This window comes from Trematomus bernacchii, unplaced genomic scaffold, assembly GCF_902827165.1.
Source record: "Trematomus bernacchii unplaced genomic scaffold, fTreBer1.1, whole genome shotgun sequence".
Lineage (NCBI taxonomy): Eukaryota > Metazoa > Chordata > Actinopteri > Perciformes > Nototheniidae > Trematomus > Trematomus bernacchii.
In genome coordinates this window covers 2160802-2182005 of record NW_022987710.1, presented here as the reverse complement: position 1 = coordinate 2182005, position 21204 = coordinate 2160802, and the positions used below count along the sequence as shown (strand labels likewise).

The 21204-nt window shown below is 42.8% G+C and overlaps 1 protein-coding gene across 1 annotated transcript in view; it reads right to left on the bottom strand.

Annotated features, from left to right (window-relative positions):
- aldh1a3 (aldehyde dehydrogenase 1 family, member A3) overlaps window positions 1-21204 on the bottom strand; it is a 74912-nt gene that overhangs the window by 4224 nt on the left and 49484 nt on the right. Inside the window, exon 10 of the mRNA XM_034141016.1 lies at window positions 17771-17935. Coding sequence (XP_033996907.1) covers window positions 17771-17935 — 165 coding nt within the window. The remainder of the gene's footprint in view (window positions 1-17770; window positions 17936-21204) is intronic.

The following is a 21204-nucleotide window of genomic DNA, read 5'->3' as shown; positions in this document are numbered from 1 at the left end:
CATTAGGCCACTGACAACATCATAGGAGAGACCCTGCCCTGAAATGAAGCGGCTTTTTCCAGTATAGATGGAAAAATCGTTGGTATACCCATTGCTGGAGTCTGCTAACACAAACAGCTTCACACCCCACTTAGTTGGCTTGGCCTTCATGTACTGCCTCAGTCCAATTTTGGCTTTTGTGGCCACCATCCGTTCATCAATTGAAATTTCTTTCCTAGGCTGCCACATTGCATTGCATGCCTCTTTTATGGTGGCTTGAAGTGGTTTTAGGCGATGGAGTAGATCGTACTCTGAGGTGTCCTTTTTCCGGTCATTTGCCAAATCATGGTCTGGGTCGCTCAGGTGTACAGCTCTGCTGATTGCCATGAACCTGTCTCTTGTCATGACAGAAGCAGGAAAGAGAACACTTAGGTGTGATCCCTTCCTCCAGTAGTCTCTTACTTTTGGCAGTTTTAGAAGTGCCATGAACATCATAAGGCCGACATACATGAGGAATTTTACCGGCAGCTCTTCCCAAACAAACTTTTTCCCCTTAGCCTGCTCCTTTTCAGCATTTTTGTTTGTGTTCTTGCAGATGATATTTACAGCTTTGTTGTTAAAAAAAATTCTAAATATTTCTGCAGGAGTATACTCCACACCAACAAAACCTTGGACTCCAGGGGCTCTTTTCGGGCAAAAGTGTGGTAGTTGTTGGGCAGTATCTGGCACCTCAGGTCCGTTCCAAACAGCTCCTGGCTCTTCTGGGGTCAGAGATGTTTTTTTCCCTTTTCCTCTTCCTCTCCCTTTCACTGTCAGGGGGGCTGGCATTGGTTTGGCCTTTTTTCTGGATGCTGCACCCTCCTGGCCACATTCTTTTCCCTCTCGGTTTGAAGGAGGCCTACTGATGGGGACAGTGGCTTGTGCATCCCCTCTCTCATCCTCTGGACTAAAATAAAAGGGAGGAAAATATACAGATATAAATGTCTGAATTTATTTTATTTCCTTTATTGCTTTTATTTCTCCAGTGTCATCCTATCTATTTTCTAAACACAGTCTCAACTTTTGATTTGATACACACTTTATCCCTCTGCTAACATTACTAGTTGATGGAATCAGTAACTGAATTGTAATGCAATGAATATAATAACATTAGACCTTATAACAAACAACCAAAGAGGGCAAGCGGAATGAGGCAATAAATGAAAGGTATTGCTTGACGATTTTTTACTGAAATAAATAGTAGCCTCTATTGATATTGAATCTTGAGCTCAGGACTTCACTTTATGACACAATTACGGCAAATGGCCATCCACTATAAAAACTCTTAGGACGAATTATTTTCGGCGTTATACAGAAATAGCAACCGATAAATGCAACACAAACAATAAGAAATAAGCAAAGTTACTCACTTTTTATCTTCGAAGGGATCAATCCCGTGATCATACTCCTCTTCATCACGCCAGCTGTCAACTTCAGAATCTGAGGAATCCACCGCTGCATCGCTAAGCGGTCCGCCGGACAAAATAAATTCTACGGCTTCTTCCGTAGTGTAACGCCGTTTTGACATGTTGGTTTGAATTTGTCTTGGGATGTGTGTGTGTGTGTGTGTGTGTGTGTGTGTGTGTGTGTGTGTGTGTGTGTGTGTGTGTGTGTGTGTGTGTGTGTGTGTGTGTGACTGTATCTAGATATCTCGTGTTGTATTTATTTCTCTTACGCTGGCAAAATTACTCTTCTTTAGTATTACTCTCTCGTCTCTCTGTTTCTCATTGTTTATCTCCCGCCGCCAAAAACATACACAGCAACCTATGTTGATTGGTCGAGAAGATGGTAGCATGGGCAGAGGTTTGCCTGGACCTTTACATTTTAAACCTATCCGGACACAGGGGGGTGGGACTTAGTCTAAAACCTTTGCTGTTTGGCTCAGACGGAGGGGCCGCGTGGGTCTCCTTGACGAATCAAGGCTGTACAATGTGATGACGTTGCCCCGATCACGTCGGAGCCTCTGAATCCCGGAAAAGGACATAGTGATACCAGCGAAAAGCCTAGAATCGCCGCTTTACCTCACTTTTTAAATCAGATGGATAGGATTAGCGGTTAAAAAGTTATTAAGCATTTTAGAACGCTAACGCTTTGAAGCCGCGGGCGGCTCGCTCGGTCTTTAAGGGTTAAGGCCCTGACACACCAAGCAGTCACCAGAGAACTCGCCGACGCCGACGCCGACTGTTGCGTCGCCGTGTTCTCCTGCGTCTTGGCCATGTGTCGCACTGGAACACACCGCAAAGACTTCAGCCGAGCACGTACGAACTGCGCATGCATGAGTGGCAATAACTCTCCTTACCAGCAGGCGGCGGTAGTGTGTATTCGTCATTCAAAAGAGGCAACAACCGGAAGACAGAGAAGAAGAACAGACTGCGTGATCTAAACAAACAACAAATAGCGTGTGCGTTCCATTTTCACTCTCATCCATCGAAAACATGTTTCGTGCGGTACTGGAGCTATCAGCCATTGGAGTGTTGCTTGTGGAAGACATTCTCAAGCAACCGTTTCGCTTCTCATGCACTGATTCGCTAGCTGAACAGCCAATCAGAGTGATTTCTTTGTCCGACTGCCTGTGGCCGACGCACGGCCGATTCAACATGTTGACGGTGCGGGACACACTAAATTGAGTTTGGGCGACAGGGCACGCTTCGTCGTCCGACTAACGAAAACGGCAGATTTAGGCCTGGTGTGTCAGGGCCTTTAGACGCGCTGCCACCAGCCCCCTCAGACAGAGCACTGCATCCGTCCATCCCACTCCAGCAAGTTGGTTCCTACTTTTCCAGATTGCTAATTTTGCATTAGCAAACAAGAAATTCATCAATACTAGGGTTTCCCTCTTTTTCAGGATGTATTTGGGGCCATGGACAAAAAGTGGTATGGAGAAAACCTCCCCGAACCCTTCCACCCACCCCTGTAACATTGTTTTAAGACCAGCCAATCGGGGACAGGATACCACTAAATGCTCCAATGTTTCTGCCATAAAACAGAACGGACAGCCCCCCCTTGTGCCTGGGTCAAAATGAGCTCTGTATTTGTTAGTGGCTATTGCACCGTGTATAATTCTCCATTGGATGTCAGCCATCCGTTTCTCAACCGGAGATTTATGCAGGATCCGCCAGCTGCCCTGAGGGGAAAAGCCCAAGCCAAACACATCCGTCCACCTCGACTCTCTGACGCCTGCGAGCGAGCTGAGGTTTAGCACCTTTACGCAGCTAAGATATAGCTTCTTTCCATTGCAGGAGCTGAACTTTCCAGGTGTTAGAGTCCCCAGTGATAGCAGGAGACCATCCTCCTCTCTCCATTCCCCCACCGCAGGACCCACACTCAAGGCAGGAAAGACATACTCATGTCCCTTTCTCCACCGGTCAGCCAGATCTGCATTTAGAGCAAAAGTCCGGTGGGATGGCGACAGCGACTGCCACACCTCATCTACCAGGTTCTCCAGAACTCGGGTTGATCGTCAACTCAGCCAGTTTTTCTGTGGAGACCCCCGTCAAATGGCCAAGTTTTACCACTCCCGCTTCAATGAACACGTTTTTTAGGGTGGCCGAAGAGAAAAGAGTTCCAGAAAGAAAACCAGTGTCAAATAGTGGCTCCTCAAACAGCCACATCCCAGGCCGGGGGTCGGGTGGTCTGGTAAAACTTAGAATCTTCAAGGCATTGATGACTGAGCAGTAAAAAGGAGCAAGTCCAGTTATCTTGTGCGCAGGGGCCTTCAGCAGAAACAGGTGTTTATCAAAACCAAATCCCCCTGCCCTCCAGAGCAACAGCCGGGCCATAGCCAGCCAGCAGGGAGAGGCACCATACTCCCAGCAGCTTCTACTGAAGCCTTCTGAGTAAATCGCCAGAACGCCGACACCTCCTCATCTCCACCGCTCCCATGTTTTCTTTTGTGTTGCCATAAGTTAGTCTCTCTGCGTTTGTGCGCTGGGCTAATGCTAATGCTAATAATGCTAATGCGAGGATAATAAAATGGCGGCTTCACAAAACCTTTTGAGAGTTTTACGGGGCATGGTTTGCAATCCGCCCAGCCAATCAGAAATAGGAACCTTTTTCTCCCACGAAAGTCCCTGCTCTCTAGCAGGGACGGAAAAGGGGGTAAAAAGGTTCATGTTCCTGCTGCGTTCATGTTCCTGCTGCTGCGTTCATGTGTTCATGTTCCCGCTGATGCGTTCATGTTCCTGCTGCGTTCATGTTCCCGCTGATGCGTTCATGTTCCCGCTGCTGCGTTCATGTTCCCGCTGATGCGTTCATGTTCCCGCTGATGCGTTCATGTTCCCGCTGATGCGTTCATGTTGCTGCTGCGTTCATGTTGCTGCTGATGCGTTCATGTTGCTGCTGCGTTCATGTTCCTGCTGATGCGTTCATGTTCCTGCTGCTGCGTTCATGTTCCTGCTGCTGCGTTCATGTTGCTGCTGATGCGTTCATGTTGCTGCTGCTGCGTTCATGTTCCTGCTGATGCGTTCATGTTCCTGCTGCTGCGTTCATGTTCCTGCTGCTGCGTTCATGTTGCTGCTGATGCGTTCATGTTGCTGCTGCTGCGTTCATGTTCCTGCTGATGCGTTCATGTTCCTGCTGCTGCGTTCATGTTCCTGCTGCTGCGTTCATGTTGCTGCTGATGCGTTCATGTTGCTGCTGATGCGTTCATGTTCCTGCTGCTGCGTTCATGTTGCTGCTGATGCGTTCATGTTGCTGCTGCGTTCATGTTCCTGCTGATGCGTTCATGTTCCTGCTGCTGTGTTCATGTTCCTGCTGCTGCGTTCATGTTGCTGCTGATGCGTTCATGTTGCTGCTGCGTTCATGTTCCTGCTGCTGCGTTCATGTTCCTGCTGCTGCGTTCATGTTGCTGCTGCGTTCATGTTGCTGCTGCTGCGTTCATGTTGTTGCTGCTAGGTTCTTGTTCTCAAACTATATGCAACTTTTAATAAGTTGTCTAAATTAGTTGTCTGACGGAAATGGCTTTAAAGGTCTCCTATTATACTATTTTTAGGCATATATTATAGGTCTCAGATATATAAAAAACATGCCTATACCAAACATATCACCCATTCTAGCCATACCTCATACCCCTCTATTTCAGCCCTGTTAGTCCTTAGTTAAAAAAAATTATAAAAACGAGAGCAGAGACTCATGCAGGAGAATTCTACCCAGATTCTCAGCTAAACGCTGCCGTGATTAAACGCCATAAAATATGTTCCAATGCAACATCAAGGATTATTTCTGAAACAGTATGGAGGACAAACGCTTTCTCTCAGTACCTTTTTATATCCTGCTTTTTTACACACTCTCTCCAGTACAGGTTAGCTCTGAGTGTTAGCGATGCTTGCTTATGTAAACAAAGACCATATGACGTCGGGCATTGTTTCTGATACAGCAACGTTTCTGATGTTTACGTCATATCGGATGCAAATCTGGATCAGCTCCGTTGTTCCCCCATTTTTAGAGATGTGGGTAAGGAGGAAAAGAGAGAGGGTTGTATTTTCTGACACTTATGAGTTCCCTGACACACCGGGGACACATATCTATGTATAAAAGACATCACAAAGTGCATTTTGCATGATCGGTGATAGGAGTGTAACGGTATCCGTATTCGTCCCGAACTGTCACGGTTCGGACGTCACGGTTCGGCACATGCAGTCACACGACGAATACGCCTATTTTTATGAGTGGTAAAAAAGTTTGTCACTTAGGGCAGTATCCACTACACTATATATAATCCAGGGGGCGGTACAAGAAGAAAACACAACAAAACGAACAAAATACAAGAAGAAAAGTTAGTATGGCAATTTCAGATAACACACAGGAGCTAGAAGAACCACCTGCTTCGTTTAAATCAGCTGTGTGGGAAAATGTCGGGTTCCCTGTGGACTACAATAACGATGGAGTGCGAGTGGTGGATCGGACGAGGACAGTGTGTCGGCGTTGTTCGACAGCGGTGTGGTATGCTAATGGTAACACACGCCAAACATGCTAAATCATATCAGAAGGCATCACCCAGATTTGCCAATCACCGGAGCCCGGCAAAAGACAACAGCAGTTCAACAGCTTATCCCCGCTGTTTTTAAGAAGCCAATAGACATGAAAGCCGAGAGACCAAAATAAATAACGGAAGCTATTGGCATATATATTTCAACGGCTATGCGCCCTTGAAACACTTTCTTATGATTTATTATGTAATATTTTCAAGACATTCATTTTAGTTTTACAGCTTGATGAAACCTTTTTGCTTGACATCAGCCATTATAGATAATATGGCCATCTGAGTGTGTGTGGTACTGTTTGTGGTTTGTTTTTAACTGTGTAATACAGTTAATTATTCAAAAATGTTAGAGTTCCTTATTTTTATACTGAAACTTGCATCACTGTTCAAAAATAAATAACAACAAACCTGGAATTATGCATTTGGGACTTTTTTTTGCTTTTTCTTGTTGTACCGAACCCGTACCGAACCGTGACCCCCAAACCGAGGTACATACCGAACCGTGAATTCTGTGAACCGTTACACCCCTAATAGGTGACCTTTAAACCATGGAAACTGTAGGCTAATGGCACAAACACAATCTGACATCAAGCTGGTGAGTGAACTGCTACATATACAAGTGGGGTCGGGGGGGAAGTGTCAGGGTAAAAACTGACAGCAGTGTAACGCCGGGATTCCACCGGGTCCGTCTGCGCAGCGTTATGGCTGCGCCGCGGTTTTGTTCCGACCTCCTACAGTGTCATACCCCACCGTAGGGCTGCACGATATATCGTGTCATGACGATAATCGCGATATGCGAATGCGCGATATTCACATCGCAGGACGTGCGTTTTTTTAAATAACATTGTCGTGGCATGGAGTTTTAGCGGCTATGCTATCGGCAACCCAGACTCCTTACGCCCGCGGCTGGTTACCACAGATGGTGTGACATCCACACTGGGCCATGAACATAATGGATGGTTGTCGCATGTGATTAGTTTTGGAAATGTTTCTCATTTGAATTACTGCCCCTGGGTTCGCGAGATCTGTTGTTTTCCTGGGGCCTTCACCGTGGGAAACCCTACAGATGCCCTTTGCCAGTATTCTTCTTCTAACTCTTCTAGTCTCCCGACTATAACAAAATTTAAGCAGAAGTGCTTAATCATGTTGCTTCTTCTTCTGTCTGGTATTCAGCCTAATCCTGGTCCTTTAATGGCATGTAATACCCCGACGGACTTTAAGAACCTGTCTGGGTTACACATCATCCATGTAAATGCTCGCAGCTTGCTTCCCAAAATGGATATGTTGCGAATTTGGTCAGAGTCAACTGGAGCTGATCTAATTATTGTTTCTGAGACTTGGCTTTCAAAGAAAATATTGGATAAAGATGTCGGAATTGACGGCTTCAATATTTATCGTTCGGACCGCCCCAATAAAAAAAGGTGGTGGCGTGGCGATTTACGTAAAACAAAATCTTGCTGCACAGGTCATCTTCTCCAAATCTGCTGTTAAGCAGTTTGACATTTTAGCACTAAAGATTGATTTATCTGGTGGTCAGTTTTTAACTGTTGTTGGTTGCTATAGGCCCCCTTCTGCTACAAGCGACACATTATCCTCGCTAATGCAGCTTTTATCTCAACTACAGTTTAAGGAAATCATCCTGGTAGGTGATTTTAACTGGGACTGGCTTTCACCAGTGTCTGATGATTTTAAAGCTCATTGTATGTCTCTAAATTGTACACAAGTAATTGAAAGTCCTACTCGTCTTAACACCAGGTGTCTAGAAAAATCATCTCTTATCGATCTTTTAATTACTAATCAACCCCATAAATATACTGCAACCGGGGTCTTTGCTAATGACCTAAGTGATCATTGTCTAGTTCAGAGGTGGGCATTTTACGGCCCGCGGGCCACACCCGGCCCGTTGGCCGGCCTTGGCCGGCCCGTGTGAGGTTGATCATAAATTATAACATAATGAAAAAAAACAGCAACCTTTTCAAAATAAAAGCAACACAGCTGTATTGCTTGCATGGCGTAAATACTTATCTAACTGTGTTGCTTTTATTTTGAAAAGGAAGCTGCTGTTTTTTTTATTTATTTACGTAAACGCTGATGTTTGGTGATGCTGGCCGGCTAGTCCTCGAAATGTCCGCTAAGGGCAAAAAAAGAAAGATCGATACTGAATGCCGCATTTTCAACAAGACATGGACCGCTAAGTATTTATTTACAGAAGTGAAAGGTAAAGCTGTGTGTTTAGTTTGTGGTGCGCAGGTCGCTGTGTTCAAGGAGTACAATTTGAGTCGCCACTATGCTACCAAACACGCAGATAAATACAAGAACCTGTCTGAGGAAGAGCGGGCAAAGGGGTCGGATGCTTTGCTAGCTAAACTGCAAAGCCAACAACACATTTTCACAAAACATTCCACATCCAGAGATGCAGCTGTCAAGACGAGTTATGTCTTAAAAGTAAACTGTTTTCGGACGGAGAGTTCATTAAGGAGTGTTTGTTGGACACTAATATGCCCGGAGAAAAAGGAGGCATTTGAGAAAGTGCCGCTCTCGCGACGCACTGTCACGAGGAGAATTGAGGACATCGCGGGAAATCTGGAGCTTCAGCTGCAGAACAGAGCGGTCAACTTTGACTTTTTTTCCTTGGCTTTGGATGAGAGCTGCGATGTACGTGACACTGCCCAGCTACTCATCTTCCTACGTGGGATAACTACAGACTTCAAAATCACGGAGGAGCTGGCAGCCATGCAGTCAATGAAAGGTACAACAACAGGGAGTGATTTGTTCACGGAGGTAAATGCATGTGTGGAAAAGTTGGGACTGAAATGGGACAAGCTGGCAGGTGTGACAACGGATGGTTGTCCAAATCTGACAGGGAAAAATGTTGGACTATTGAAGAGAATGCAGGATAAAGTGACAGAAATTAACCCTGAGCAGAAATAGGTATTTTTGCATTGTATTATACATCAGGAAGTGTTGTGTAAGTCAGTGTTAAAAATTAACCATGTTGTTGATGTTGTAACTAAAATAGTTAACTTCATCAGGGCAAGAGCATTGAATCACAGACAGTTTGTTGCACTTTTGGAGGAAAGTGAGACTGAACATCGTGACATACCCTACCATGCAGCTGTCAGGTGGCTCAGCCTGGGCAAAGTGCTGAAAAGAGTATGGGACCTGAGAGAAGAGATTCAAGACTTCTGTGTGAAGAAAGGAAACGACATCCCACAGCTTTCAGATGCAGACTGGATGGCAGACCTTGGTTTTGCTGTAGATGTGACTGCACTAATGAGTGAACTAAATGTCAAACTGCAAGGCAAGGGCCTTTTTGTGCATGACATGTACAGTGCAGTGAAGGCTTTCATGAGAAAGCTGCAGCTTCTCTCAAGCCAAATGGAGGACAACATTCTCACGCACTTGCCAACACTGAAGGAAGCCACACCATCAGCTGATCACCTCCAGAGGTACTCATCCATGTTAGAAGCACTGCATGGTGAGTTTTCAAGGCGATTTAAAGACTTCAAAACAGTTGAGAATGAAATGAACATGATCTTTTCCCCATTTACATGCCATGTGGATGATGCACCCAGTGATGTTCAGCTTGAACTCATTGACCTGCAGTCTGACACACTTCTGTCAGAGCACTTTAGGTCAGTCTCACTGCCTGAGTTTTACTCTTCCCTGAAAGAGGAGAACTTTCCACACATCAGGAGACGTGCTCAGAAGATGATGGTCCTCTTTGGATCTACCTACATATGTGAACAGACATTCTCAGTGATGAAGTTCAACAAATCCAGATACAGATCCTCTATCACTGATGATCACCTCTCAGCTGTCCTTCGCATATCCACCTCAGACATTGAACCAGATTTCCGTGCACTTGTTCAAGCCCAAGACAGACTGGATTTTTCTCACTGAACAAGTAAAATTAACTGAAAAACTAAAATCAAAAGCACTCATTTCTTTTTGTATAAAGCTGATTCATTTCTTATCTTTAACATACTGTAAAACACCTTTTCAGTATTGGTATATTGAGCAGAATTAAGTTCAACTTATTTTTGATTCGGCCCCCCAACACAGCTCGAGTTTCTGAAGTGGCCCCTTGTAAAAAATAATTGCCCACCCCTGGTCTAGTTGGTGCTATTAGGGATACCAAAATCCCCCGTACTAAACCCTGTGTTGTTCTGAAAAGAAATGTTAAGCACTTTATAGAGCAAGCCTTTCTTCATGACTTAGTTCATTTTAAATGGGATCGTATTTTATTGATTGGTGATGTTGACGATGCTTGGAAGTATTTTTATGACAGTTTTAGTTATTTTTTAGATAAACATGCTCCGTTTCGCCGGTTCAGGGTGAAGGGCCGTTATACCCCCTGGTTCACTTCTGATCTGGCAGCCCTCTTACGCAAGAGGAATCTCCTTTGGGCTGCTGCGAGGAAGACAGGCTCTGAGGCTGACTGGCTTCTTTTTCGTCAACTGCGAAATCGCTGTACTGCTTCCATTAAAAAAGCCAAAAGCGATTTTTACTTATCCCAGACCACAGACAGTTTGAACGATCCTAGGAGATTTTGGCATGCCATAAAATCCCTCTCTGCCAGCTCTCGCTCCTTAGAGCTGCCTCCAAACATTGTTGTTGACTCCACCCCTGTGTCAAATAAGACAGAGATGCTTAATTGTTTTAATAAACATTTTATTGCGTCCAGTTCCTTGTTTGACACATTATCTTTTGGTAAATCATCTCCCTCCATCGCCAATAGTCATGCCTCCAGTAGCCACACTTTCTCCTTCAACCCCTTCAATGTTGGGGAGGTTTGTAAGGCTCTAAAGGGCCTAGACCCCAAAAAATCAGCAGGCCCGGACGATCTCCCCCCTTATTTCTTACGGCTAGCTGCAGATATTATAGCCAAACCACTGTGTCATGTTTTTAATCTTTCTATAACAAACAATGTCATTCCAGATGTTTGGAAAACTGCAAATGTTCTCCCCTTATTGAAAGGTGGTGATCCCATGGTGATGAATAATTACAGACCAATTTCCAAGCTCTCTATTTTAGCTAAAGTACTTGAAAGGCTGGTGAATGATCAAATCAAAGAATATTTAAGCTTGAACAACATTCTATCTCCTCACCAGTCAGGCTTTAGGAAGCAGCACAGTACAGTAACGGCTGCTTTGAAAGTAGTGAATGACATTGTCGAAAGCTTGGACGCAAAGAGCTACTGTGCTGCCCTTTTTATAGACTTATCCAAGGCATTTGATACTGTGGACCATGGCATTCTATGCCAGAAGTTATCTCATATAGGCCTGTCTGACCAAGCTGTTGGTTGGTTTGAAAACTATCTTTCGAATCGCAAGCAATGTGTAAAATTCAGCGGTCTCTCCTCAAGCTTTCTTAATGTGCCCAGAGGTGTTCCTCAAGGTTCGGTCTTGGGACCGACCCTTTTTACTATTTATATAAATGATGTGGGTCAAAGTATTGATGCCTCTGTACATCTATATGCAGATGATACTGTTGTGTACTGTTGTGCTAGCACTGTTGCCCTTGCATTTGAACGTCTGCAGTCTGCTTTTGACACTTTTCAGTCACATCTGTTCCACCTTAGGTTGGTGTTAAATTCAGATAAGACAAAAGTCATGTTGTTTTCCAATAAGAAAAGGTAACCAACTGTTCTTCCCTGCATCATGTCTGCACAGCATAACCCCATTGAAGCTGTTAACACCTACAGATACTTAGGCATCACTATAGATGAAAATCTCTGTTTCAAACCACATATTGACAATCTCTTAAGGAAATTGAAATTAAAACTGGGATTCTTTTTTAGAAATAAGGCCTGCTTCTCCACAAGTGCGAGGAAACGGCTTGTAGCTGCCACATTTTTGCCGCTCTTGGACTACGGGGATGTTGTGTACATGAACGCCTCAGCTCACTCCCTTCATCTGCTGGACGCTGTCTACCATGGGGCTCTGAGGTTCATAACCAACTGTAAACCCCTCACACACCATTGCACGCTGTACTCTTTAGTCAACTGGACATCATTATCAATGCGCAGATCACTGCACTGGTACAAATTCATCTATACCGCTATGCTTGGACTGCTGCCCCTCTACATATCCACTTACATATCACACAAACAGTACAGCTATAGCCTACGATCTCAACATTACATCACTCTGTCCGTCCCCTCAGTTCGCACGGTGCTTGGGAAAAAAGCCATATCATACTCTGCCCCCTCGACCTGGAACACACTTCAGCAGGAACTTAAGCTGACCAGTTTGATACCCATCACGGATTTTAAACTAATTTTAAAAAAGCTGGAGAAATCATCTGTGGGTGTTTGCACCTGCTATATCTGACTACTGTATATGGATTTCAATGACTACTTTTTTTACGATGTTGTATTTTATTGTTGCCTCTGTGTTTAGTGTCCTGCCTGTCTGTAACTTTGTGTGGTAGTGTTACCACTGACAGGTCTCTCTTGGAAATGAGACCTTGTGTCTCAATGAGATTTTACACCTGTATAAATAAAGGCTAAATAAAAAAATAAATAATATATATATTTTTTTTAAATAATCTTTTAATTTTTTTATTATTACTTTTTTTTTTAGGACGTGCGATATTAAGTAGGCAAATGAACTCAAACACGTCATGTTACAATTATTTTGCTGCTTACTAAAAAAGGAAAACTCGCGCGGCTCTCATGTTAGGGGTACTTGAGTGACACAGCAAACCACCAATCACAATCAAATCTCCGTCAGTGACTAAAATCCTTCATCCGGTTAAATATAGTTGGAAAAATACCAATTGTATAGCATTAAAGTTCAAGAAAGGATGGTTTGCGGACAAAAAAAACTGTCTTTTCTTCAATTCCTGTATTTTTTCATATCGCAATATATATCGCAGGGGGAAAAAAATCGCAATGTCAGTTTTTTCCAATATCGTGCAGCCCTACCCCACCGGGCGCGTTTCAAAAGCAGGAGCATCTTGCGTGCCGGCTCGCAGTTTTTGTTGATTTGGGCATATTTACTGGACAGGCTACTTTGTACAGACAAAGTTAATAATAATGTTAATAGTCCAGTTATAAACGACATGAATCAAAGATGTGTTAAAAAAATGCATTCATCATCATAATTATTCTATATAACTTACACAGCGCCTGTAAACCGGAGGAGAATGCTGGCTCCTACTTGAAAGAATACGGAGGGATAGGGTCTGCAAAATTAGTTTATTTTGGGGAGCTTGGGGGGGAGCCTCGCTGCGGTGCCGCTGCGGTGCCGTTCTGTGATTCTCCAGATTCTACAGATGGCCAGTCCGCCACTGCTCACAAGCTTATTAAGATCCAAAGCTTTAGTGCATTTTGAATCAATGCTGAGTACAGCCAAACTTGACAGTCTCTTCTCTGTCATTGTAGACCGAATGCTTCTCGTTTTGCGCTGTCCCGTTCAAATGACAAGGGGGTTACAAGGCTTGCGTCTTGTGCTGCATTCACTTGGACTCGGACATTAGGGATTTTCTCTCATAAATGTCCGATGAGCCAAAACCTTTCTTTCAATACAAAGCTGCCAACTGGGGTGGCAGCATATGCACCACCACCCCTCGCCCTCCATGATCAAGCGGCTTCTCCGATTTAGTTGTCAATGTTTTGACTGAACTTTGTTACTGTTCACATATAACCCCTAGATTCCACCGGGTCCGTCTGGGGCGAGTTACGGCCGTGTTACGCGTTACGGCCGCGTTACGGCCGCGTTACGGCCGCGTTACGGCTGCGCCGCGGCGCTCACGGCGATCGCGGCCACTCTAGTCAATGGGTGCTATTCCACCACACGCGGCGCGTTACGGCTCAGAAGCGTCCCAGAAGCGTCCCAGAAGCGTCTCGGCGCAGGGCTCCTCTAAAATTAGGATGAATCCTATTTTTGACGCGATGCAGCCGTAAGGCAGGCAGGAAGTGGAACGTTCAGAGCATATATAGCATATATATATATATATATATATATATACACACATACAAACAAATTTTGCAGACCCTATCCCTCCGTAGTCTTTCAAGTAGGAGGAGAAATGCCAGCGTTCTCAGGCACTGTGTAAATTATATATATAGAATAATTATGATGATGAATGCATTTTACCACAAAAATACAGCAACACATCTTCGATTCATGTTGTTTATAACTGGCCGGCCCACCTCGTTACAGCAAGTAAATACCGCTAGTAAATTGTCAACGGGGGGGGGGGGGGGTGCTAGTGACTTATCCGACCGGCCCACTTCAGTACCGCCACCGAGTGGAACTACACTGTTTTATCAAATCCAAAGTGCCACGCAGTAACTTGGTATGCATGTATTTCAGCAGGAAATGTGCAATGTAGATGACATGTACCAACACAGACTATATAGAAATATTTGTAAAAGTTGTTCATGCGTTATTAAGTGAATATGGCATTAAAACACCTATGCTTTTTGACTGTCACATTTTTACATTTCAGCATTGCATCACTAATTTAAGTCTGTTAAGCAGTCTGTAACCCTACACACCTAACATATAACTTTTCATGTATTTTTGTATAAAGGTTTCCTTTAGCTTAGCTTCTTAGCTAGCTAGCTAGCTCTGGAACTTCCAGCTCGGTGGCAGCAGGTCCCACCTCGGCTCCGCCTCTTTGCCCTTATTTGGATCAGGCTGGAGCAGGCGGGAGTTAGACTCTGACGTCACTGTCGAGACGTTAGTGGCCGACTCCGCCTACTAAGGGCTTCTCTGCAACTCTGCAGAATCCTATGGGTGACGTCACGGACCCTACGTCCATTTATATATACAGTCTATGGTATAAACAGGCAAACTCAAAACAGGACAGGTTGGAAGTTTGACAGACATTCACTCTGTTATTAGGTATTACAATTTACACACCTAAAAAACACACTGAAAAAAAGGAAACGTTGACTTTAATTAAATAATTAAATTTAAATTTAAATAAATGTATTATGTCAACAGACTCCACATCAGCGACGTGCAGTCAGAGGAGGCAGGGGAGGCAGAGCCTCACCTGTCATACTCCAATGTAACAGAAAAACAACTAAAGAAAAACTAAATAGTAATAATAATAAAATGTCTCCACTGATCTGTGTTGTAAGTGTGATTTCTGTATGATTCCAATCGCTTTTTATAGTCAAAATCAGCAAATTGTCCGAGCTCCGCTACAACTACATGGGAGCGATGAGGAGTGAGGCAGGGACGAGCTCTGCCTCACGTAAGCCCACAGTAACTGATGGAGCGCGGGCACTAATGTAGCGCGGGCACTTATTTTGTGAGCGCGCTCAAGCCAGGCTCATTTGCTTACTGTGGGGTGAGGTGAGGCACAGATGAGCTCTGCCTCACCTCAGAATGCGTCACCCCACAGAAACTGGCTGGAAAGCGGGCCCTAAGCGCATGCCTGTTACCATCTCACTGTAGGTCACCAATGTAATGTTTGTAGAGCCCTTTATTACATTTATCCTCGCCATCCATAGTCTCTAAATAACTTATTTCATATGATATTTAGGCTCGCTGGTCTCATCATACAACGGCAATGAAAAAAGCACCAGGGGAGGCAGCCATAACCTCTGCCGCACTGAAGGTGGCGCACGTGAGCCCACAGGTTCTTGTTGCTACTGTTATTCTACGCAGAGACGGTAGACGCAAACAACAAACTAGACTTTTGTTTTGAAACTAGAGGGAGATAAGGAGGACTTTTACAAAAAAGTAATAGAGATTGTTGTCCAGAAGGATAGCATGGACTTCATCTTCAAGTCAAGGTAAGACCACAATTGTAATGAAAATGGGATCTTACTAAGAAAGAACAATCCAATATTTAGATTTTGGGTATCCTCTGTTTAAAATGAATCGAAGCATCAGACTAAAAAAGCTTTTGAAAATAACCGAATATTTCGATTAAGGTCAAAATATAATATTTGTAAATCTGACTCTGAAAGAGTCAGTGCCTCACCAGCCATGAACCTCACCGCACGTCACTGCTCCACATGTATTAGGGTAGTTGAAAGCAAAAAAGTTGAAAGCAAAAAACGTTTCAGTTTTTCAGTGCAGCCTGTTATGTTAACATTCAACATTTTCATAATTCCGCCGTGGTATCACTTGTTTCAATTTAACGATTCATACAAAAATATAATAATATTCAAAGCATTTTTATTCTTTTATTTCAGAAGAAAAACCCAATTATTTCTGTTTAGCAAATAAGCATTTAATCAGAGGCATGGGCATACTTTAACGTGGTCCAGCATGTAAAGTAATCAGCCTCCATTATCTCAACTGCAAACATTCAGTTTGTTTGTCAAAGCATGTTTTAATGAAAAGTGAAAGCATACTCTACCAAGTCAAGGCTTGCACATTCTGGCAAACAACTAGGAATGCTGATTTGATGAGATAAATGCCACAGAAAACCATAAAACCTCCAGATTTCTCTTGTGGCAGACAAACTTGATCTCGACTTGTGGAGGACAGAGCATTTTCCTTATAGCACATCACCCTTCAGTTAAAGTCAGTACTTTGTTTAGCCCTCTAAGACAACATGGTACACCTCGGTGATGTTCCTCAGAACTTCCAAGTCAAATCAAAGTCATATTTAATGCTGTGAGTATGTTGCTGCTCATAGCCTTCTTCTTCATTCTGCAGTACTTATTTGATATGGATTTTGTTTGCTCATGCCGACCAGGTGTACACGAACACGAAATAGTGTTCATGGCTTCAGACTTGCTGGTGGAGGGCTTGATAACACACCCCCCCTCCACACATGTTGGATTGGAATGGCACTTAATGTGGCGGACCCTCCACGCAAACGGAGTGGAAGTGTGTGAGGGGGATGTCAAGTTAGACAACTTCAGTTTGTGATGAAATCATCAGCTGATTGCCGCTGGATCGGATGTCAGTAGCTTTAACAGCTGCTTCAGAGACTTTTGACGGAGTTTGTGTTTGTATTTCATGTTCGCTGTTCTACTACTATTGAAAGACACTAAGGATATCTCTGTCAGAGCAGCAACAATGTGTTACCTGTTTCACGCACACCTGCACATAAATAACACCCTGCCCTCTGTAAGAATTCTCTGTACTGTGTCCTGTCAATACCTGACAAGCTTGACCCCACTGTCTGAGAGACTGTTTAGCAGAGAGACATGCAGTCTCATTTATATATGATGTACTACAAGACCATGGAAAAAGAGTTTGGTAACAAAATAACCGAGGACATCTGGGACAAGTTCTTGAAATATGTGAATATCCCCTTAATGCCAGGCACTGCTTAATACAGTTTAAAATGATACATAGGTTCCATTACTCTAAAGTAAAACTTCATTAATTTGTTTTATATTTATATAAATATACACTTTTTTATGATCATTTGTTTTTTCCCATTGTGTTGGTATGTTGGTATTCCTGTCATATCATGTTATTTCTTTTTTTTGCTGTTCTGTATGTCTTCTATGCTGTGAAAAAGAGAAGCATGATATCCACCCACAGAAATCTGTATTATGGCTGTATACGATACGATATGATAGGATAATACTTTATTGGTCAGATCAAGTCTGAAATTTGACTTGCATCACAGCAGCTCCATGTGTAACATCAACATAGACAAATATCAAGACACAATACATGAAAAACAAACATCAAACATTTAACATAACAGCACAATCAGTGAGAGAAAACATTTTCAATCACCCTTTAGCATGCATTTGATCTGGGATTTAGCTCTGTATTTACTGTGAGATACATGTATGCTTCTGCTTAATAAAAATATCTGAAACGAAACACGTACCTCTTCCTTGGCAATTCGCATGTGGTCTTTGACCTCAGAGAAGATGGTGGGCTGAATGAAGAGGCTGTGCTCGCCCAAAGCTGCTCCTCCATACTGCAGCTTAGCTCCCTCCTCCTTCCCACTCTTTATCAGATCCATAATCTTGTTAAACTGCTTTCGGTCAATCTGGAGCCAGAAACAGGCAGGCAAGTACAAAGTGAAAGAGATAGACAGGGGGAATTTCCTTTGTTTGCGTTATCAATGAAAAGGTTAGCATCAGTTAAAATGTTGGGCGTTCAGCACAGAGGTAGTGAAATCACTATGTAACACTTGCGCTTCTATTGGCTAGCGCTCAAACACATTGTACATGATTACGTGGTTAAGGCAAGGCAAGGCAAGGCAAGGCAAGTTTATTTATATAGCACCTTTCAACACAAGGTAATTCAAAGTGCTTTACAAAAATGGAAGACATTTTAAAAATGGCATTTAAAATCAGTCATTAAAAAGGAAAGATAATAAAATAAACATTAAAAGAAAAAATACATGGATAAAAGTTAAAAGTTACAGTGCAGTTTAAGATGTGAATAGTTCAATTAAAAGCAGCGGCAAAAAGAAAAGTCTTCAGCCTGGATTTAAAAGTAGTAAGAGTTGCAGCGGACCTGCAGGTTTCTGGGAGTTTGTTCCAGATATTCGGAGCATAATAACTGAATGCTGCTTTACCATGTTTAGTTCTGACTCTGGGGACAGAAAGCTGACCAGTCCCTGAAGACCTGAGGGTTCTGGATGGTTCATAATTTAGCAGTAGGTCAGACATGTATTTTGGGCCTAAACCATTCAAAGCTTTATAAACCAGCAACAATATTTTGAAATCTATTCTTTGACACACAGGAAGCCAGTGTAAAGACTTCAGAACAGGAGTGATGTGATCCACTTTCTTAGTGTTAGTGAGGACTCGAGCAGCGGCGTTCTGAATTAGCTGCAGCTTTCTAATAGATTTTTTAGTGAGGCCTGTAAAGACACCATTGCAGTAGTCGAGTCTACTGAAGATAAAAGCATGGACAAGTTTTTCCAAATCCTGCTGTGACATTAGTCCTTTAATCCTAGATATGTTCTTTAGGTGATAGTAGGCTGATTTAGTAACTGTTTTAATGTGACTGTTGAAACTCAGGTCAGAGTCCATGACTACACCTAGATTTCTGGCTTTATCTGTTGTTTTGAACATTGCAGACTGAAGCTCAGCGCTAACTTTTATACGTTCTGCCTTGGCTCCAAAAACCATTATCTCAGTTTTATCTTTGTTTAATTGGAGAAAGTTCTGACACATCCAGTCATTGATTTGTTCAATGCACTTACTCAGTGTTTGAATTGGAGCATAATCTCCTGGTGAAATTGTTACGTAAATTTGTGTGTCATCCGCATAGCTATGGTAACTTATTTTGTTGTTTTTCATTATCTGAGCCAGTGGTAGCATGTAGATGTTAAAGAGAAGAGGCCCCAAGATGGAGCCTTGAGGTACCCCACATGTCATATTTGTCAACTCAGATGTGTATTTACCTATAGAAATAAAGTTTTTTCTGTCCTTTAAGTAGGACTCAAACCAATTTAGAACTGTTGCCGAAAGTCCCACCCAGTTTTCTAGTCGGTCTAGTAATATGTTGTGGTCAACAGTGTCAAATGCAGCACTGAGATCTAATAATACTAACACTGAAGTTCTGCCACTGTCTGTGTTTAAGTGGATGTCATTGAAGACCTTTACAAGAGCAGTCTCAGTGCTGTGGTTTGGACGAAATCCTGACTGGAACACATCCAAACAGTTATTTAAATGCAAGAAGTTACTCAACTGTTGAAATACTACTTTTTCAATGATTTTACCTAGAAATGGCAGGTTTGATATTGGCCTGTAATTGTTCATTACTGAAGCATCTAGATTATTCTTTTTTAAGAGCGGTTTAATGACTGCAGTTTTCAGGGCCTCTGGAAAAATACCTGAGTGAAGAGATGTGTTTACTATATGAAGTAGATCTGAGGCCATGCAAGGAAAAACATCTTTGAAAAATCCTGTTGGAATAATATCAAGGCAGCAGGAGGAGGATTTCAGAAGTTGAATAATGTCCTCTAAGTTTTTACCATTAATCTGATGGAATTGTGTCATGGTGTTTGAATTGATATTAGGTGGACATAGGGACAAAACATTTGCTGTACCTGATGTAGAGGCACTGACTGCTTGTCTAATTTTCTGAATTTTGTCAGTGAAGAAGGAGGCAAAATCATTGCATGCCCTGGTGGATAGAAATTCAGAGGCTACTGACACTGGGGGGTTAGTTAGTCTGTCGACGGTAGCAAACAAGGCACGTGCGTTGTTTTTGTTTTTGGTAATGATGTCAGAGAAGAAAGACTGTCGTGCGTTTTTCAATTCCAAATTATAAAGGCCAAGTCTCTCTTTATAGATTTCAAAGTGAACCTGGAGATTTGTTTTTCGCCACCTACGTTCAGCTTTTCGACACTCTCTTTTTTCTGTTCTCACGGTCATGGCCTTTCTCCATGGAGATATTTTCTTGCTAATCACTTCCTTTACCTTAGTTGGAGCAATGGTATCTATAACATTTTTAATTTTTGAATTAAAATGATCTACTAGCTCATTTACTGAGATGTTAGCAGGGGCAAGTGTGGATGAGAAATTATGAGTAAACATTTCCCTAGTATTTTCAGTTAAATATCGCTTTGTAGTTACCTCTTTCTGAACATTTTTGTGAACAGAAATAGAGCTCTCAAAGAAAACACAGGAATGATCAGAGAGTGCAACATCAGTCACCACAACCTTTGAGATATTCAGACCCTTTGAGATAATTAAGTCCAGAGTGTGCCCCTTATTGTGCGTGGGCTCCGCCACATGCTGAGTCAGTCCATAGTTATCAAGAACACAAAACAGTTCTTTAGCCCCTCTGTCCTGGGGGTTGTCAACATGGATGTTAAAATCACCAACAATGACTAAACGGTCAAAGTCAATACACACTATAGACAGCAGTTCAGTAAAATCTTCAAAAAAGCTTGCACAGTATTTGGGTGGTCTATAGATATTTAGGAACAGAGCTTGAGAGGAGCATTTCAGCTGAAGGGCCACATATTCAAAAGAAGCAAAGTCCCCATAAGATGTCTTCCTGCATTGAATGGAATCATTGAACAAAATAGCAACTCCACCCCCTTTCTTATGCATTCTTTCCTGACTCATAAAACTAAAGTTGGGAGGGGTTGATTCGATAAGAACAGCTGCACTGTTATTTTGTTCAATCCAAGTTTCCGTTAAAAACATAAAATCGAGATTGTGCTCAGTGATAAAATCATTGATTAAAAATGTTTTTCCTGCCAAAGACCTGACATTTAATAAAGCTAGTTTAAGTTTGTTAAATACACTATCAGTAAAACATTTTGTGACAAGCTGTGGCTGACATGGAATC